Source organism: Corylus avellana, chromosome ca11 (assembly GCF_901000735.1).
Source record: "Corylus avellana chromosome ca11, CavTom2PMs-1.0".
Classification (NCBI taxonomy): domain Eukaryota; kingdom Viridiplantae; phylum Streptophyta; class Magnoliopsida; order Fagales; family Betulaceae; genus Corylus; species Corylus avellana.
In genome coordinates, this window is record NC_081551.1 from 20,783,227 (window position 1) to 20,796,896 (window position 13,670).

General features: G+C 37.3%; 4 protein-coding genes across 4 annotated transcripts; 2 read left to right on the plus strand and 2 right to left on the minus strand.

Annotated features, from left to right (window-relative positions):
- Nucleotides 1–865: 865 nt before the first annotated feature.
- LOC132165542 (1-aminocyclopropane-1-carboxylate oxidase 1) lies at nucleotides 866–2,230 on the plus strand. Its single transcript, XM_059576158.1, has 3 exons — nucleotides 866–1,010; nucleotides 1,102–1,322; nucleotides 1,429–2,230. Exons 1-3 carry the CDS (start codon nucleotides 909–911, stop codon nucleotides 2,021–2,023), a joined length of 918 nt encoding a protein of 305 aa, XP_059432141.1. The 5' UTR covers nucleotides 866–908; the 3' UTR covers nucleotides 2,024–2,230.
- A 241-nt stretch (nucleotides 2,231–2,471) lies between these two features.
- LOC132165541 (uncharacterized) lies at nucleotides 2,472–4,169 on the minus strand. The gene is made up of 2 exons (XM_059576157.1): nucleotides 3,888–4,169; nucleotides 2,472–3,770 (listed from the first exon to the last, which is right to left on the minus strand). The coding sequence occupies exons 1-2, from the start codon at nucleotides 4,100–4,102 to the stop codon at nucleotides 2,486–2,488; spliced, it is 1,500 nt and encodes a 499-aa protein (XP_059432140.1). The 5' UTR covers nucleotides 4,103–4,169; the 3' UTR covers nucleotides 2,472–2,485.
- A 1,560-nt stretch (nucleotides 4,170–5,729) lies between these two features.
- On the plus strand, nucleotides 5,730–8,306 carry LOC132165543 (tetraspanin-2). Its single transcript, XM_059576159.1, has 2 exons — nucleotides 5,730–6,346; nucleotides 7,741–8,306. The coding sequence occupies exons 1-2, from the start codon at nucleotides 5,845–5,847 to the stop codon at nucleotides 8,046–8,048; spliced, it is 810 nt and encodes a 269-aa protein (XP_059432142.1). The 5' UTR covers nucleotides 5,730–5,844; the 3' UTR covers nucleotides 8,049–8,306.
- A 585-nt stretch (nucleotides 8,307–8,891) lies between these two features.
- On the minus strand, nucleotides 8,892–13,574 carry LOC132165544 (uncharacterized). The gene is made up of 8 exons (XM_059576160.1): nucleotides 13,113–13,574; nucleotides 12,393–12,460; nucleotides 11,834–11,981; nucleotides 11,669–11,749; nucleotides 11,143–11,229; nucleotides 10,087–10,172; nucleotides 9,772–9,892; nucleotides 8,892–9,263 (listed from the first exon to the last, which is right to left on the minus strand). The coding sequence occupies exons 1-8, from the start codon at nucleotides 13,392–13,394 to the stop codon at nucleotides 9,186–9,188; spliced, it is 951 nt and encodes a 316-aa protein (XP_059432143.1). The 5' UTR covers nucleotides 13,395–13,574; the 3' UTR covers nucleotides 8,892–9,185.
- Between the last annotated feature and the right edge of the window lie 96 nt (nucleotides 13,575–13,670).

Below are 13,670 nucleotides of genomic sequence, written 5' to 3' on the forward strand. Positions count from 1 at the left end.
GAAAAGTGAAACCTTAGACTCATAGGATTGAGACCCATTGAGATGAATGATAAAAACCAGCAAATGCATGATGTTTTCACAACAACTTCCAGCCAAAATCGCCCACCGGCTAAGATTTTCGTACCCTGTTTTACTTTGTCTGTTGAAAATCAACATATTCAGTGTCAAACTGCCCCTAGTTTTGCATATTCTGATGACTCTAATGTTTCCCAAAAAATAATACTTAAAATGATAAAGTAAAGGCAAGTTGTCATTGCCCTATACACAGTAAAAGAAGGGGTGGGGGGTTGGAGAGAAAGAGAGGCCAACACGTGACGAGAATTACAAGAGTAGAAATAGAATCATCCAATCACGGAAAGTGTTTCTTAGAAAAATGAAAGAAACAAAACTTAGTTTACAAGTGAAAACTTGATTGACCAAAGCAATATAAAAGTATAATAAAGCACACAGAATCACATGGTACTAGCTACTAGGGACTCGAACTTTGACTTGTTTAATAACCTAGCTATTTTCAAAACACCCAAACAAGGATCCGGATCTCCAGTAATTTTATTGTCTAAATTGCTAACAATCTGAACCAAAAATATGAGAAAGCTCATATGATAAGGTTCATATGTTTTAACAAGTGGGTTCGCTGCCCGAAACTTGTTGAGGCAGGTGGGCTCAGATGAGCTTTTTCACATTTGCTGCTTGAATTGTTAGCAATCCAGACAATAAAATTGTTGGACATTTCTATCCCCCAAATTGTTTAAACTTTTAATAAGGAAATGGTTAATCTGTAACTACCATATCTTCAAATCTAACTACCTTCCAATTACAATATTGGTAAATACTTCCTGTCCGACCCTATATATACCCTACCTTGAATGGTGTTTTGCAATCAGAACATCAGAAATAGATAGAAAGACATGGAGATCCCTGTGATAGATTTTAATGAGCTGAATGGTGAGAAGAGGAGCAAAACAATGGCGCTTCTTCATCAAGCCTGTGAAAAATGGGGCTTCTTTCAAGTAAACAGGATATCTTATTTTATATATTTGTATAGCTTAAATTGAATATCTCATTTACTATTCATACTAATGAAAAACATCTCTTCTGCAGATTGAGAACCATGGAATTGACAAAAAGTTGATGGAGAAAGTGAAGCACTTAATAAACACACACTATGAGGAAAACTTGAAGGAAAGCTTCTATGACTCTGAGATAGCCAAAAGCTTAGAAAAAGGAAATACCTCTGATATAGACTGGGAAAGCAGCTTCTTCATTTGGCATCACCCAACATCTAACATCAACAAAATTGGAAACCTCTCGGAGGATCTCTGGTGAGTCAATAGGCTGTCAAAGTTATAATATGACTTGAACAATGTAGCATTTTTAATTACATGCATGTATATATATGTATACTAACTAATATTACGCATAATTCAGCAAAACAATGGATGAATACATAGCTCAGCTGATTAAGATGGCAGAGAAGCTTTCTGAGCTCATGTGTGAGAATCTTGGTTTGGAGAAGGGTTACATAATGGAAGCATTCTCGGGGAGCAAAGGTCCTTCTGTGGGGACAAAAGTGGCGAAGTACCCTCAATGTCCTGATCCAGGACTTGTTAGAGGACTTCGAGAGCACACTGACGCTGGTGGAATTATACTCTTACTCCAAGATGACCTAGTTCCAGGTCTTGAATTCTTCAAAGATGGAGAATGGGTAGAGATTCCACCATCCAAGAATAATACCATCTTTGTGAACACAGGAGACCAAGTGGAAGTATTGAGTAATGGGAGGTATAGAAGTACCTTGCACCGAGTCATGGCTGACAAGAGTGGGAGCAGGCTCTCTATTGCTACCTTCTACAATCCTGCTGGTGATGCCATTATCTCTCCAGCTTCAAAACTCTTATATCCCAATCACTTCCGTTTTCAAGATTACCTGAATCTTTATGCCACCACAAAGTTTACAGACAAGGGTCCCAGAATGGAGTCTATGAAGAACATGGGTAATGGTCACCATGGTGTCAAAGCCTAGAATATACACGCATCACTCAATCATGAGCCTCTGTCAGTTTCTGTTATTGTTATGTTTTCTTCATGTTTTGTTTTTAGTCCAGCTATCGCAAATGTTATGTTTTTCAATTATCAATAGAGGGAAGATATGATGCTTTTCTCCCTTTAATCCACCCCATTTCTTTCCTTGTTAATTTTGAATATCAACAAACCATTAATGTTGCCCTGGTAGAGCAGCTTTTTAACCCTCCTAATGGAAAGTTCCATCCTCAAACAATGAAACCAATGGATGACTGAAGCAGAGGCCCACAAATGGTCCTGGATAATTCAATTAAATAAAAATAGATAAAAAGTTTTGAAGAAAGATCTAATAAGTATGCAGTTTTCTATATAACAGTAATAATAAGTAATCAGTTTTTACAGAGTTAGAGAATGACTGAAGCTCACAGCAACAAACAAGAATTCAGAGATTTTCATAGAATAGCTACAAGTTAGCCAATTTAGATAATATAGATTTGGTAACAAGAGTACTGGTTTTCTCAACAGCTTCAATCAATAAAAGCTTATGAGGCTTCAACAATGGAGAACATTTGGTGACAAAACACAACAAAAAGTTCCCAAATTTTAAAGATTTGGAAAAATTTACAGCCAATTGCTGACCCTGGTAAACAATTTGATCAATGGAATCTTGAGTTAAATGAACATTATGATTCAAGATGATTTGGAACAGGTTAAACAATGATTCTGTCCACACAAACTCATTAGATAGCAAATGTTGATGGCAGGGAAGACAGATAATCCTCCTTTCATCTTTTTCTCCACATAATAGCTTTTGGCAAAAAGCGGAAACATGAGCTGGGTGCAAACATTCCCTAATGATCCTCGTGATCACATCACAGATGGGGTTGTTGATGCCTTCTCTCCGGAAAATCAATGGAAACAAGAGTGCATACACGGCTGCTTTCTGATGAAGCTTGCAATACTCTGTTATTGCAGCCACAAGCACACGAGAAGCTGGTTTTTCGAGGAACAACAACTTGGGAAGGATGACTGAGCATAGAACCTGGCTCGGCCAACTAAGCTCTTCTTCGCTTCCATTCGCAAGATGCGAAATTAAAACTGAAGCAGTCTCATCATCCGCCAGCCAAGGTTCTATGAGACCCAAGACCACAAAAGAATCTCTGCCCTTGTCCAAGCAAAGTTGGCGAATTTCAGTAGCTAAATCCACCGCTTTTGAAGAAGATTCAAAAGTCATAATCCTAGCTTTCAAACAAGTAATCTTTTCCTGAACTTCAGGTTCAAGAGGAACATTTGACGGCTGATCGATCTCCATTTCCTCCGCAACTTCACTCAACTCTTCTCCTCCAATCTGTCCGTCTTGCTTGGGGAAATCTACACTATCACCATCATTACCAAGAAATGTTGTTGAATCCAATTCATCAGGCGAAATAGGAAGCCAAGGGAAAAGAATATCATTGGCACCCGCAGCCTCCTTAAGCCAACCCGGTACTGATTCAAACTCTTCATCCACGCCCTCTTCCCCAGAATCCAAACCCAAGCAAGAAATCCATTCGTAATTCGACTCAGACAATGCATCGAGCAGATTGCAAGCGGCTCTCTTGACCCAAAAATCAAGCCCCTGATTCCCACTCAAAACATTCCGAGCCAGCATCGACAAGTCCCGCGCGCAAAACCTCTGGCGCTCATAAGCCAGAAAAGAGAGAACCCGAGCCTGAATTGTACTCGGTAAAGTCTCTATAAACATGACCCTGTTGATCAAAATTCGTAACAAGTAAAATAAACCAAAAAATACACCCAAAAAAAAAAAAAAAAAAATCAATCAAAACGAAGATAGAGGGTAATCGGGTTGTGTTGATATTTTCTACCGCTTTGTGCTAGGAGTCGAGGAAGGAGTAGAAGATGACGAGCACTCGATGACAACGGCGTCAGAGGGTTTTGTGAGTATCGAGAGGAAAGCGCTCGTGGTAATTGGGGCTGTAGACGATGAGGCATTGAACGCTTGGTGTAACCATTGAGATGCTTCGGTCTCAGGTGCCGGGGACTTCAGGAAGATCTCGAGGAGTGCCACCCATGACTCCATTTTCGCTCTCTCTTCCTCTCTGGCTTGAGGCTGAAGAAGCTGGGTCTTAGGGAAGAGAAAACGCGGGAAACTTTTTAACTAAAAGGAAATGTCCAGACTTCAGATAAAAAGGATTGGGCTTGCGTCCATGATTGCATTTTGGGTCAAGAAAATGATGTCGTTGTAATTGGGCTCGCAATTTCAATCTTTATATTTTGTATCACTTGATATTACAGCGAAACAATTTGTCATGGGTTCGGACTCACGGAAAGAACGACTTATAAGATACAATGAATTGTTGTAGACGTCTAAGCGTGATGATATATTACGATTCAAAGTGTCTTACTTGACTTAAAATATAATGTATATAAATTTTTGGACATCTTTTCTTTACAAGCCGAACTCTTTCAACCTTTACGTACCAACTTTTTGTCCGGTTTTCCAACACCATTACACTGATTTATAGTCATCCAATAGTTTTTTTTTTTTTTCTTAGATAGTAATTCAGATAAAAAATTTGAAAGTCTTTATAAACAGGTGAGAGAAATGTTTGATACCTACTCAAACATAAGTGTTTATCTTTGTTATTCGAATTACTAACAATTAAGATAATAAAATTATCGGTCATAATTACCGCTAAATTATAATCAACAAAAAAAAAATTAAAAAGTCATAATCTTGATTAGTGGTGAAATAAAATAAAACAAAACATGGTGGTGATAAAAACCACTATTTTGACGCCTCACATTGGGACTTGGGATTTGATAGTTCCAAGCACCAATGAAATTCAGGGAACGTGGACCACGTGGTGACTTATCGCCTTGTCACGTGGATGTCTGATAAGTCGCTCCGTTTGGGTAAAAAGGAACGCGTTTTCAGTTTGCAAGCAAAATCTGGGCAGGTATAAAGCTAAAGATAAACACAACGCTGGTTTATGCACGTCCAACCATTTTTATTTTTATTTTTATTTTTTAATATTTTATTAAAATATTAAAAAAAAAATTATTGAGCGTGTATAACCTGTTCATGCACGCCAGCATTGTGTAAATCATTACTCCAAAGTATACACGCCTTTAACCTATATTTTAGCTCTTACAAAGAAAAAAAATTAGGGTTGTAGTCTTATTAAATGTTGAAGTTTTGTTTTGTTTTATTTTATTTTGAATCTAAATTGAGCTCGAGCTTATCATTGAACTACATAATTTGTTCAAGCTTAACTTATTTATTTTTTTGACGGAACTCAAATTTTGTTCATATCTTCTCAGTTAATTTATTCAATTTTTATATAAAATAAATATCATGATTTTTTTTCTTTGTAAATCTATATTAATTATTAATTAATTAATTATTGATAAAACTTTATCATTTGAGTTAATTAACAAATTAACTTAAATTTTTTAAAATAATCTAATTTCATGTTTATACGTATGTTTTATAGTATATTTATAAATATATTATTATTATCATGTACATACAAACACACACATATATATATATATATATATATATATATATATATCAAAATTTACAATAACGGTTAATAACAGTAATATTTGGACATGAGTTCGACTGTTCGCAACGGATGCTTGCGCAAACTTAATTACTTTTTGTAAGAAAAAAAAGTTCCCAAGCATTTTTGGATGCTGAAAAGTCAAAAAAGAAAACTTTTTCGGCTGTATCGTTTACCTTCCAACCACTTTCCCTTGCATACTCCAACCCACCAGATCCTCATATCTCACACTCTCCAATTCTCAGTGTGAGCCATGGGAGTGAGCAACAAATTGACAGCAATCCTCAACTTCGTGGCCATCCTGGCCGCTATCCCAATCATCGCCTCCGGCATATGGCTAGCCAACAAGGCCGACAACGAGTGCACCCACTACTTCCGGTGGCCCGTCGTCATCCTCGGTGTGCTCATCCTCCTCGTTGCCCTCGCCGGCTTCGTCGGCGCCTACTGGAACCGCCAGGGCCTTCTGGCGTTCTACCTCTGTTGCATGGCCATCCTCATCGGCCTCCTCCTCATCCTCCTCGTTTTCGCCTTCATCGTCACGCGCCCCAACGGCGCCTACTCCGTCCCCGGCCGAGCCTACAAAGAGTACCGCCTCGACGGCTTTTCAGAGTGGCTCAGAGACCACATCACCAACTCCGCCAATTGGGACAAGATTAGGACCTGTTTAGCTGAGTCTGACGTTTGCGCTAAGCTTACCCAGAATTACATCTCCGCCGATCAGTTCTTCGCCGCTCATATCTCTCCTCTTCAGGCAAGTTCTGTTCTCCTTTTCTGTTTCTCTTTCTTTCAATTCTACTCTACCTGTTTGGGTGCTTTCATTCAATTCTCGATTTTACAAAGAAAGAAAGATACCCTTTCTCTTTAATTTTGTTTCTACGCCGAGAATTTTAAAGAAAATCTATCAAAGAATCTCGAAGAAGTAGAATTTTGGCGTTCATCCAAACTGGGTCTTAGTTTTTCACTTTACTAAAAATGCCGCGTTGTGGCGCGTTGTCGGTGACTGCCGCAACGACTTTTTCAGTCCCATGACATTCGTGTCTGTTCCATATGACAGTCTCTCAGCAGGTCGATCGTACCTTCACTTCTGGCCTGCCTAACTACGGGCGACAATTAATGTTCGGTCAAGTTGTCGTGTGTTGTGTTGGGTTGATGTTAAATTTTCAAGATCCTGTAAAAAATTGATACATGTTATCTTGGTTTTGAGTGGTATCAAGGCATACATATAAGGTTACAGGTCAATTATAACTCGACTCACTTAATTAAATAGGTTAAATCTCTTAATCTTAATTCGTCAATTTCAAATCTCTTAATCTTAATTCACCAGTTTCGTGTTGGATTTAGATTTGTGTCAGGTTGAGATGTCGTGTTAAAAATTGCTAGTCTTATGCATGACACTATAAAAGTTCAAAGGGAGTACAATAGGTGTTCATTTCTGGGTGTTTGTGTCAACTTGTCGTGCGTTGTGTTGGGTTCATGTAAGATTTGTAGTTTGTCAAAAATTGATAGCTCTAAATGTTATGTGTCGATTTTGAATTGTGTCAAGACATGTATATAAAATTATAATTTAACTCATTTAATTAAATTAGTCAAATTTTTTAACCTTAATTCACCAATACCAATTTTGTGTTGAGTTTATATCGGGTTCACATGCAATGTTAAAAATTACTATTCCTATGCCTAACCCTATAAAAGTTCAAAGGGAGTACGATAGGACCCACTAATCTGCTAAGGGATCAACGCTGTCCACAGAGCTAGATTAGTTTTTAATTTTCATAGCTTAAATCTGCATGCTTTATAATGCAGTAGAAGAAATTAGGCACATCTCGTGCTGTGTGGGGTTTTCCCTGCACTGTAATGGAAGCCATTAGAGTTTGTGCCAATAGAAAGATGATAATAATCCTGAAAAATCATGGAATATAGACAAGATTAAAGTAATAATCAACCTAGAATAATTGAGGCCAAGATTTTGTCCTTGTTCCAGAAGATAAAAAAGTATAGTTGTTATGGTTGCCAGCTTTCGCTTGATTATAAAGTGACATAGTTTGGTGGGGTGTCGTTTTATGCCCTTTTGTTGTTTATTTAATGTTATCACTATCGTAAAGTATATTCTTCTTGAACTGAAGTTTTGGTTCTGCTGTGTTACAGTCAGGATGCTGTAAACCTCCAACAGCTTGTGGGTACGGTTATGTGAACCCAACATTGTGGGTAAACCCGGCGAACCCGGTGGCTGACCCGGACTGCCTCTTGTGGAACAATGACCAGACCCTACTGTGCTACAATTGCAACTCTTGCAAGGCTGGTCTATTGGGGAACCTGAGAAAAGAATGGAGAAAAATCAATGTGATTCTCATTGTTGCTGTGGTTGTGCTGATATGGGTCTACCTCATTGCCTGCAGTGCCTTCAAGAATGCACAAACAGAGGACCTCTTTCGCCGCTACAAACAGGGCTGGGTTTGATCTTCTTCGGTTGGATTCAGATTTTCAACAATTTTTTGTCCTGTTGTCCAAATTATTAGCAATCCGGACACCAAAATTGCTGGGGTCTCTGTTTGTATTGGTTCGTGTTCTTTCTTATCCTTTGATGAGAGTGTCTTTGTGACTAGTGTATATATTCCTCTGTTGTTTTCTATCTAGCAAGAAGATAGACAGTTCTGAAAGCAATTGCTGCAAAAGGAGTTTTCAGATTATTCTGACTACTGGCTCTGTGTTAAGAAAGAATAGAGAATCCCAATAATGACTTTCCCAATGAGTATAAGATTCTTCTATTTCAGTGGTGGTTGATGCTTCTCAGACAAATCCATTTCCTTCGATGCTTCAACGTTTTCTTGCAGGCATCCTCACATGCACACCACTCACACCAGTAACAGCTTCTTTTTCTTTTCTTTTTTTTATATGCGTAATTAGGTAAAAGCCACCGACGACATCGCCGGCTGGGAAGAAGAAGCACTTTCCAATGTTTCAAGATCTCCCATATCATTTCTCAATACATGATTATAATAAAAGAAATATAAGCTAACATGTTTTGTGTAGGGCTTTGGGAAACATCCACTTTTTGTTTAGTATTTCAAGTTCTTGAATGATTATTGATTGTAATACAAGAAACAAGAACCCCTTTGTGTTTAATCGAAGGATATTATAAACACTATACTGTCCACATAAAGTAAACGAGAGAGAGACTAAAGACTGCTGTTAGTTTAATAAATTCAACTTTAAACTGACGTCTGTTCTTAAAACATGTGATTCTCACATATATTTTTAATAAACTTGCATGCATTTTTAAAAGTGTATGTAAAAATCACATACTCGAAGAACATGTCCATTTAATAGATCCAACACAGTTTAGAAGAAAACTTTATCCTTCAACTCCCATCAACATAAACTCCCTTTCCACAATAGAATTATCTTGCAATCAAGACACCCCTAAGCTTATTTAGAATGTAGAGGAAACTACAAAAACTTGAATCATCACCATTAAATTACATGCGCAATACACAATACGCTCGGTACAAAACTTACAGTATGAATCATTGCTTCCAGAATAAGGCCACTAATTAGAAGTATAGAACCACAAATCCTCAAATCTGTTCACCTCTCTTAAGCGGTAGATAATTTTCTAGAGTATACAATGTACATAGGATCTGAGCGTCCAGGGTTGGGAGAGATATCTACAGCCTGCAGAATGCAATATATCAGCAAGTCTCCAGCAGTGGCTTATACTCAATTTTGGGGGAATAGTAAAGGGTACATGAGCGTGGGCATGAGCGCGCGCTCACACACACACACACACACACATATATATATATATGCACGTGTTATGACATACTAGGTTCATGAAGAGTATTGACATTATGGGCACAAGATCTTTAAGTTTCCATCAAGAATTGTTAAATGAAAATTTAAAAATTTAAGAATCCTCTGGTGTGTGTACTAATAAAAATTGTTTAAAGACATATATGGCTTTGGTTGCTCAGTGAAATGGCATCCAGACCACTTCTGCAGGTAAGGAAAATTTTAAATATGGGGAAGAAGTCAGGAAAGAGTATTATCTGAAACATCGTTACTGCCAAGTGACTAGATGCCCTCAAAATTAACCGATCAATTGATGCAATTATCCAAGAATTATGGCAATTCTCCACTAGCTACTTGCTTTAGAGAAAAAGAGAAGTCTGAGGTCAATTACCTGGGGAGGTTCAAATCCTCCAGCATAATGGAAATACGACCCGACAATCAAAGCATGATCAGCATCACCAGTTGATGTCCATATAGAAATGGCTTTTGTCCAAAAGCAACGGTTGGAAAAGCTGGTTTATATAAACAATATCACGAACTTAGAATTGTTGAAAAGATTGGAAAATAAAGATGGAGTAAAGTTGTAAAATTATTCTACACTATATTGTTTACAATTTCTATGAACTTCATGGAAACAATTATTTGTATCTGATTACAGCAATTTTAATTACTCTCGCTTTTAACCCAAAAGTGACAAAATTATCACCTCATTATAGCCAGTCCACCTGGCTTAAGAATCCGGCACATCTCCTTGAAAACATCTAAAGGCTTTGTTATATAATCAACACTGACCTGCAGAATTCAAGAATTTAGGCATCAGAGAATGTCAGGAAAATATTTCTTTAACAGCATACGCACTGAGGAATTATTTGGACATATTTCTCAGCTGCATGAGACTGTTTTGAGATTATACAAAAAGAAACGTGCATAATAAATTCCTTAGTAAATCAAATGAGTTCATATCCAAAAAGTTGTCATTTCAGATCAATTACAGCACTCATAAAACGGAGGTCACTAATTCGAATCCCCCCTCCCCTTTTCCTTGTGTGGACATGTAAAAAAAAAACTAAAAAAAAAGTAGGCCGATTGACAAATGGGGTGGGAGATTTCATCAATAAACTCAAGTGAAGGAATTCCAGATGAGTTTCTAAATTTTTCGCATAAAGATATTACTCTATTTTTCTAATATAACAAGGAAGCTGCAAAATCACTACACAATGAAATCATTGAAGTCTATACTTCTTGTAGAAGTTTAGTCTGCATTCTTAATTCTAAATATCCCCATGAGTTGGAAAGGAATAATAGTTGCTTTGAGGACTTGGAGAGGTCTTTGAAGGACATTTTATCCTCTTGCTTTCATACTTTGTATCTTTGGATTGTAGCACATTTGTCCCCGTTATCGATTAGTTATGATGATTTCCTTGCTCGCTTTTCCTTTTCTAGTTAGGTGATCCTTTTATATACTCCCTATGTATTTAGGGGCACCTTACGCTTTTAATAAGACTGATTATTACTTAAAAAAAAAAAAAATCCCCATGAGTTTTCAGATATAGTTAGGTCAAACACCTTTAAGGTCAAAACTAATTGAAACCTAAGCTTTCACAAGAAGTTGGACATAATTTTTTTTAAAAAAAAAAACCTCTGGTAACTGCAGAAATACGACAATCCCAAAGGAAATGTTCAAAAACGAAATGTTAAATATGCAGTCCTGCACTAGCTACAGCAGATGATAAGGAATGTGAGAGGAAAATGTTGTACATACCACATTAGTAATAATGTCGAAGGAATTGTCTTCAAAAGGGAGTTTAGGGTTCAGATTTAAGTCTTGAACAACACATTCAGTCAGAACCTGCAGAGTAAATAATTTGAATTATTTATGGGTCTATCTCTTAAGTGCAATGCAAGTTCATAATTACCATTTCCACAGAAGCAAATAAGTAAGACCTATCACTGTTATTCCATAAATACATGTGCATGCTTTATTTTGTGTCTTACCCATTAATACATCCTTCTACAGACCGTGACTATCATATGGGCACCTGAATTCCATACAGGGAATTACCATACAGGAATTAGCTTCAATTTTGACAAATCTCACCTACTAATTAGATTCAAGCAATTGGACCCCTAAATTTTGGGTAAATACGTATATCCAACTGCAGCCGTCAAAGTCTGTCTTTAGGGGCACAAAGTTCAAATTTTGGAATTTTTAATTATAGGCCTGTCATTAAAAAATGTCTACACCAATGGTTACCAAAATGAAATAACAAATAAAAGCATGATCTCACTGGATTCCGCTTCAGCTCTTCTTCATTCAAACCTAATCCAACTACCCGATCTTGCTTGTATCCAGGTGGAAAATGGCTGACCTAAATACAAGGTCGATAATGAGTTATGATAACATAGATATGCAACAGAGAAAGAGGCATACTAAAAATTAAGAAATTTCTTACCCAACTGCTACACATATCCAAGATGCTTATTCCTGAAGTGTTGCTAGGAGGAAAAACCTTTGAGTAATACTTGGTCAGTGCAGAAATGGCAGAATCATCAATGTGTGTCACAAAGCGTGGGCTTTCATAGAACAACGTATCTGGTGACCTACAAAAATCGATTTTTATGTTTTAGGTATACACAAGTTAAACCTAGTTCTTAACCCAAGCAACAGACAATTTGGTTGCATTGCAGCTTCTTTAGAAACAAAAAACCAACTCTTAACAGTTCTACTAGATTCCAATGTCCTATTATATAACTTCTACAAGAAAAATAAATTGCAGCAGACCATTCACATTACCAGGCCTACATCAGGAATTGAAAATTCTCCCAATTTAGCTCCCCTAAGTCTAGTGATCATGAAATATGAGTTTTTATAGATGGTCAAGTAAATGAAGCCACCTCAGGAATTAAACAAACAACAACCAAAAGCATAAAGCAAATAAAAAACCACAAGAGATACAAAGGAATAAAAAACAGGCATCCATGTGAACAAAGAAATTTAGGTTAGAGTCTTACTCATCAAAGCGCTGGAAATCCTCCTCCTTGAAGGGGAATTGCTCTGGCCATTCGGCATTCTTCAATATCTTCGGGAGGAAGAAAAAAACAGTCCAAAATGTTAATAAGAATGAAAAGTAACCAAAACTCAAGCAACAAGTGAAGCAATTCAGAATTTAGTGAATGGTTTGGCAAACACTGGATTGGCACTGCCTAAATTTTACTTGCACAATAGGATCCAAATAGTTGAGACAACCTTTATACGATTGGGTTGATTGCAACAGAGATCCATATATTTTCTGCTGAATAGTATTAAGAAGTAATTTTTACTTCACAATTTTTTATTTCATGTGTGGAATTCTTGTCTGCATTAGTGTTTATCCCATTTATTCAGCAGAATCAATCACCATAACTCTAAAAGTAGGGAAAGACCCCAATACAATAACAGAGTAAATAAACAATGAGCCCAAATCCACTGAACTAATGGTTTTCTCTACATGGGTATCTGTCAATTCTCAAAATAATCCAAAAAAAAAAAAAAATACCACTCAGAAGCTAAACAAACACAATTAATCAAATTCCCAGAACCCCAACAAAAATGTGGGCCACTTTTTGAAAATTCACGCATATCCTAGCATTTCACCAATATGCAAGAAAACCCAGAAACTACACCAACAATTTTTTTAAGAACACCTCATAAATGTAGCTTCAAGTAATTAAAGACCGGAAGAATCAGATTACCTCTTCAACAGCACCTTTTTGCCTAGCAGAGGCAACAAAAGAACTCCCTCCAACTGCACCAGCCATGCTCATTAACTGCGCCCAAAATGAAACCCCCAGACCCAATACCAGGCGGCGAGGGGCTCTCCCTCCGATTTTCCACTTGTTCGCTGCTTTTGATAGACCAGGAATGGGACCGACAGCGCAAGTCAGTGAATACGAGGATGAGCAAGGATATACACCACCCAGAAGTGGCATCCTCGATTGGATTCCCCGTCCGAGACGATTGGCCATCTTTGACATTCACTCTGGCATGTCAATTTGTTTGCGTACGTGCGGGTACACGGAAGAAATTTGTATCACCAGCTACTGTTCGTTCACCGATGAGTATCTTATCACAATATCACACATATTTTATTGGTGATATCCATGCAGTTTACGTGGCTATGTTCAGCCCCAATCGTCGTATATATATGATCATGGGCTCAGTCCATAAAAAAGAGATTATGGACAAAAATATCTCAATCGTCTTATATTTTTTCAGCTTAAATAAACGGATAATATCCAGTTTTTTTATAC

What these genes read in the sequence shown, in the direction of transcription:
- LOC132165541 (XM_059576157.1), bottom strand. Translation starts at nt 4,102, where the DNA reads ATGGAGTCATGGGTGGCACTCCTCGAGATCTTCCTGAAGTCCCCGGCA. An exon ending in TCGACTCCTAGCACAAAGCG is followed by an intron (nt 3,771 to 3,887) that starts GTAGAAAATATC and finishes TTTGATCAACAG; the next exon opens with GGTCATGTTTATAGAGACTT.
- LOC132165542 (XM_059576158.1), top strand. Translation starts at nt 909, where the DNA reads ATGGAGATCCCTGTGATAGATTTTAATGAGCTGAATGGTGAGAAGAGG. An exon ending in AAAAATGGGGCTTCTTTCAA is followed by an intron (nt 1,011 to 1,101) that starts GTAAACAGGATA and finishes TCTCTTCTGCAG; the next exon opens with ATTGAGAACCATGGAATTGA. An exon ending in AACCTCTCGGAGGATCTCTG is followed by an intron (nt 1,323 to 1,428) that starts GTGAGTCAATAG and finishes CGCATAATTCAG; the next exon opens with CAAAACAATGGATGAATACA.
- LOC132165543 (XM_059576159.1), top strand. Translation starts at nt 5,845, where the DNA reads ATGGGAGTGAGCAACAAATTGACAGCAATCCTCAACTTCGTGGCCATC. An exon ending in TATCTCTCCTCTTCAGGCAA is followed by an intron (nt 6,347 to 7,740) that starts GTTCTGTTCTCC and finishes TGTTACAGTCAG; the next exon opens with GATGCTGTAAACCTCCAACA.
- LOC132165544 (XM_059576160.1), bottom strand. Translation starts at nt 13,394, where the DNA reads ATGTCAAAGATGGCCAATCGTCTCGGACGGGGAATCCAATCGAGGATG. An exon ending in AAAAAGGTGCTGTTGAAGAG is followed by an intron (nt 12,461 to 13,112) that starts GTAATCTGATTC and finishes TTCCTCCCGAAG; the next exon opens with ATATTGAAGAATGCCGAATG. An exon ending in TGGATATGTGTAGCAGTTGG is followed by an intron (nt 11,750 to 11,833) that starts GTAAGAAATTTC and finishes CCTTGTATTTAG; the next exon opens with GTCAGCCATTTTCCACCTGG.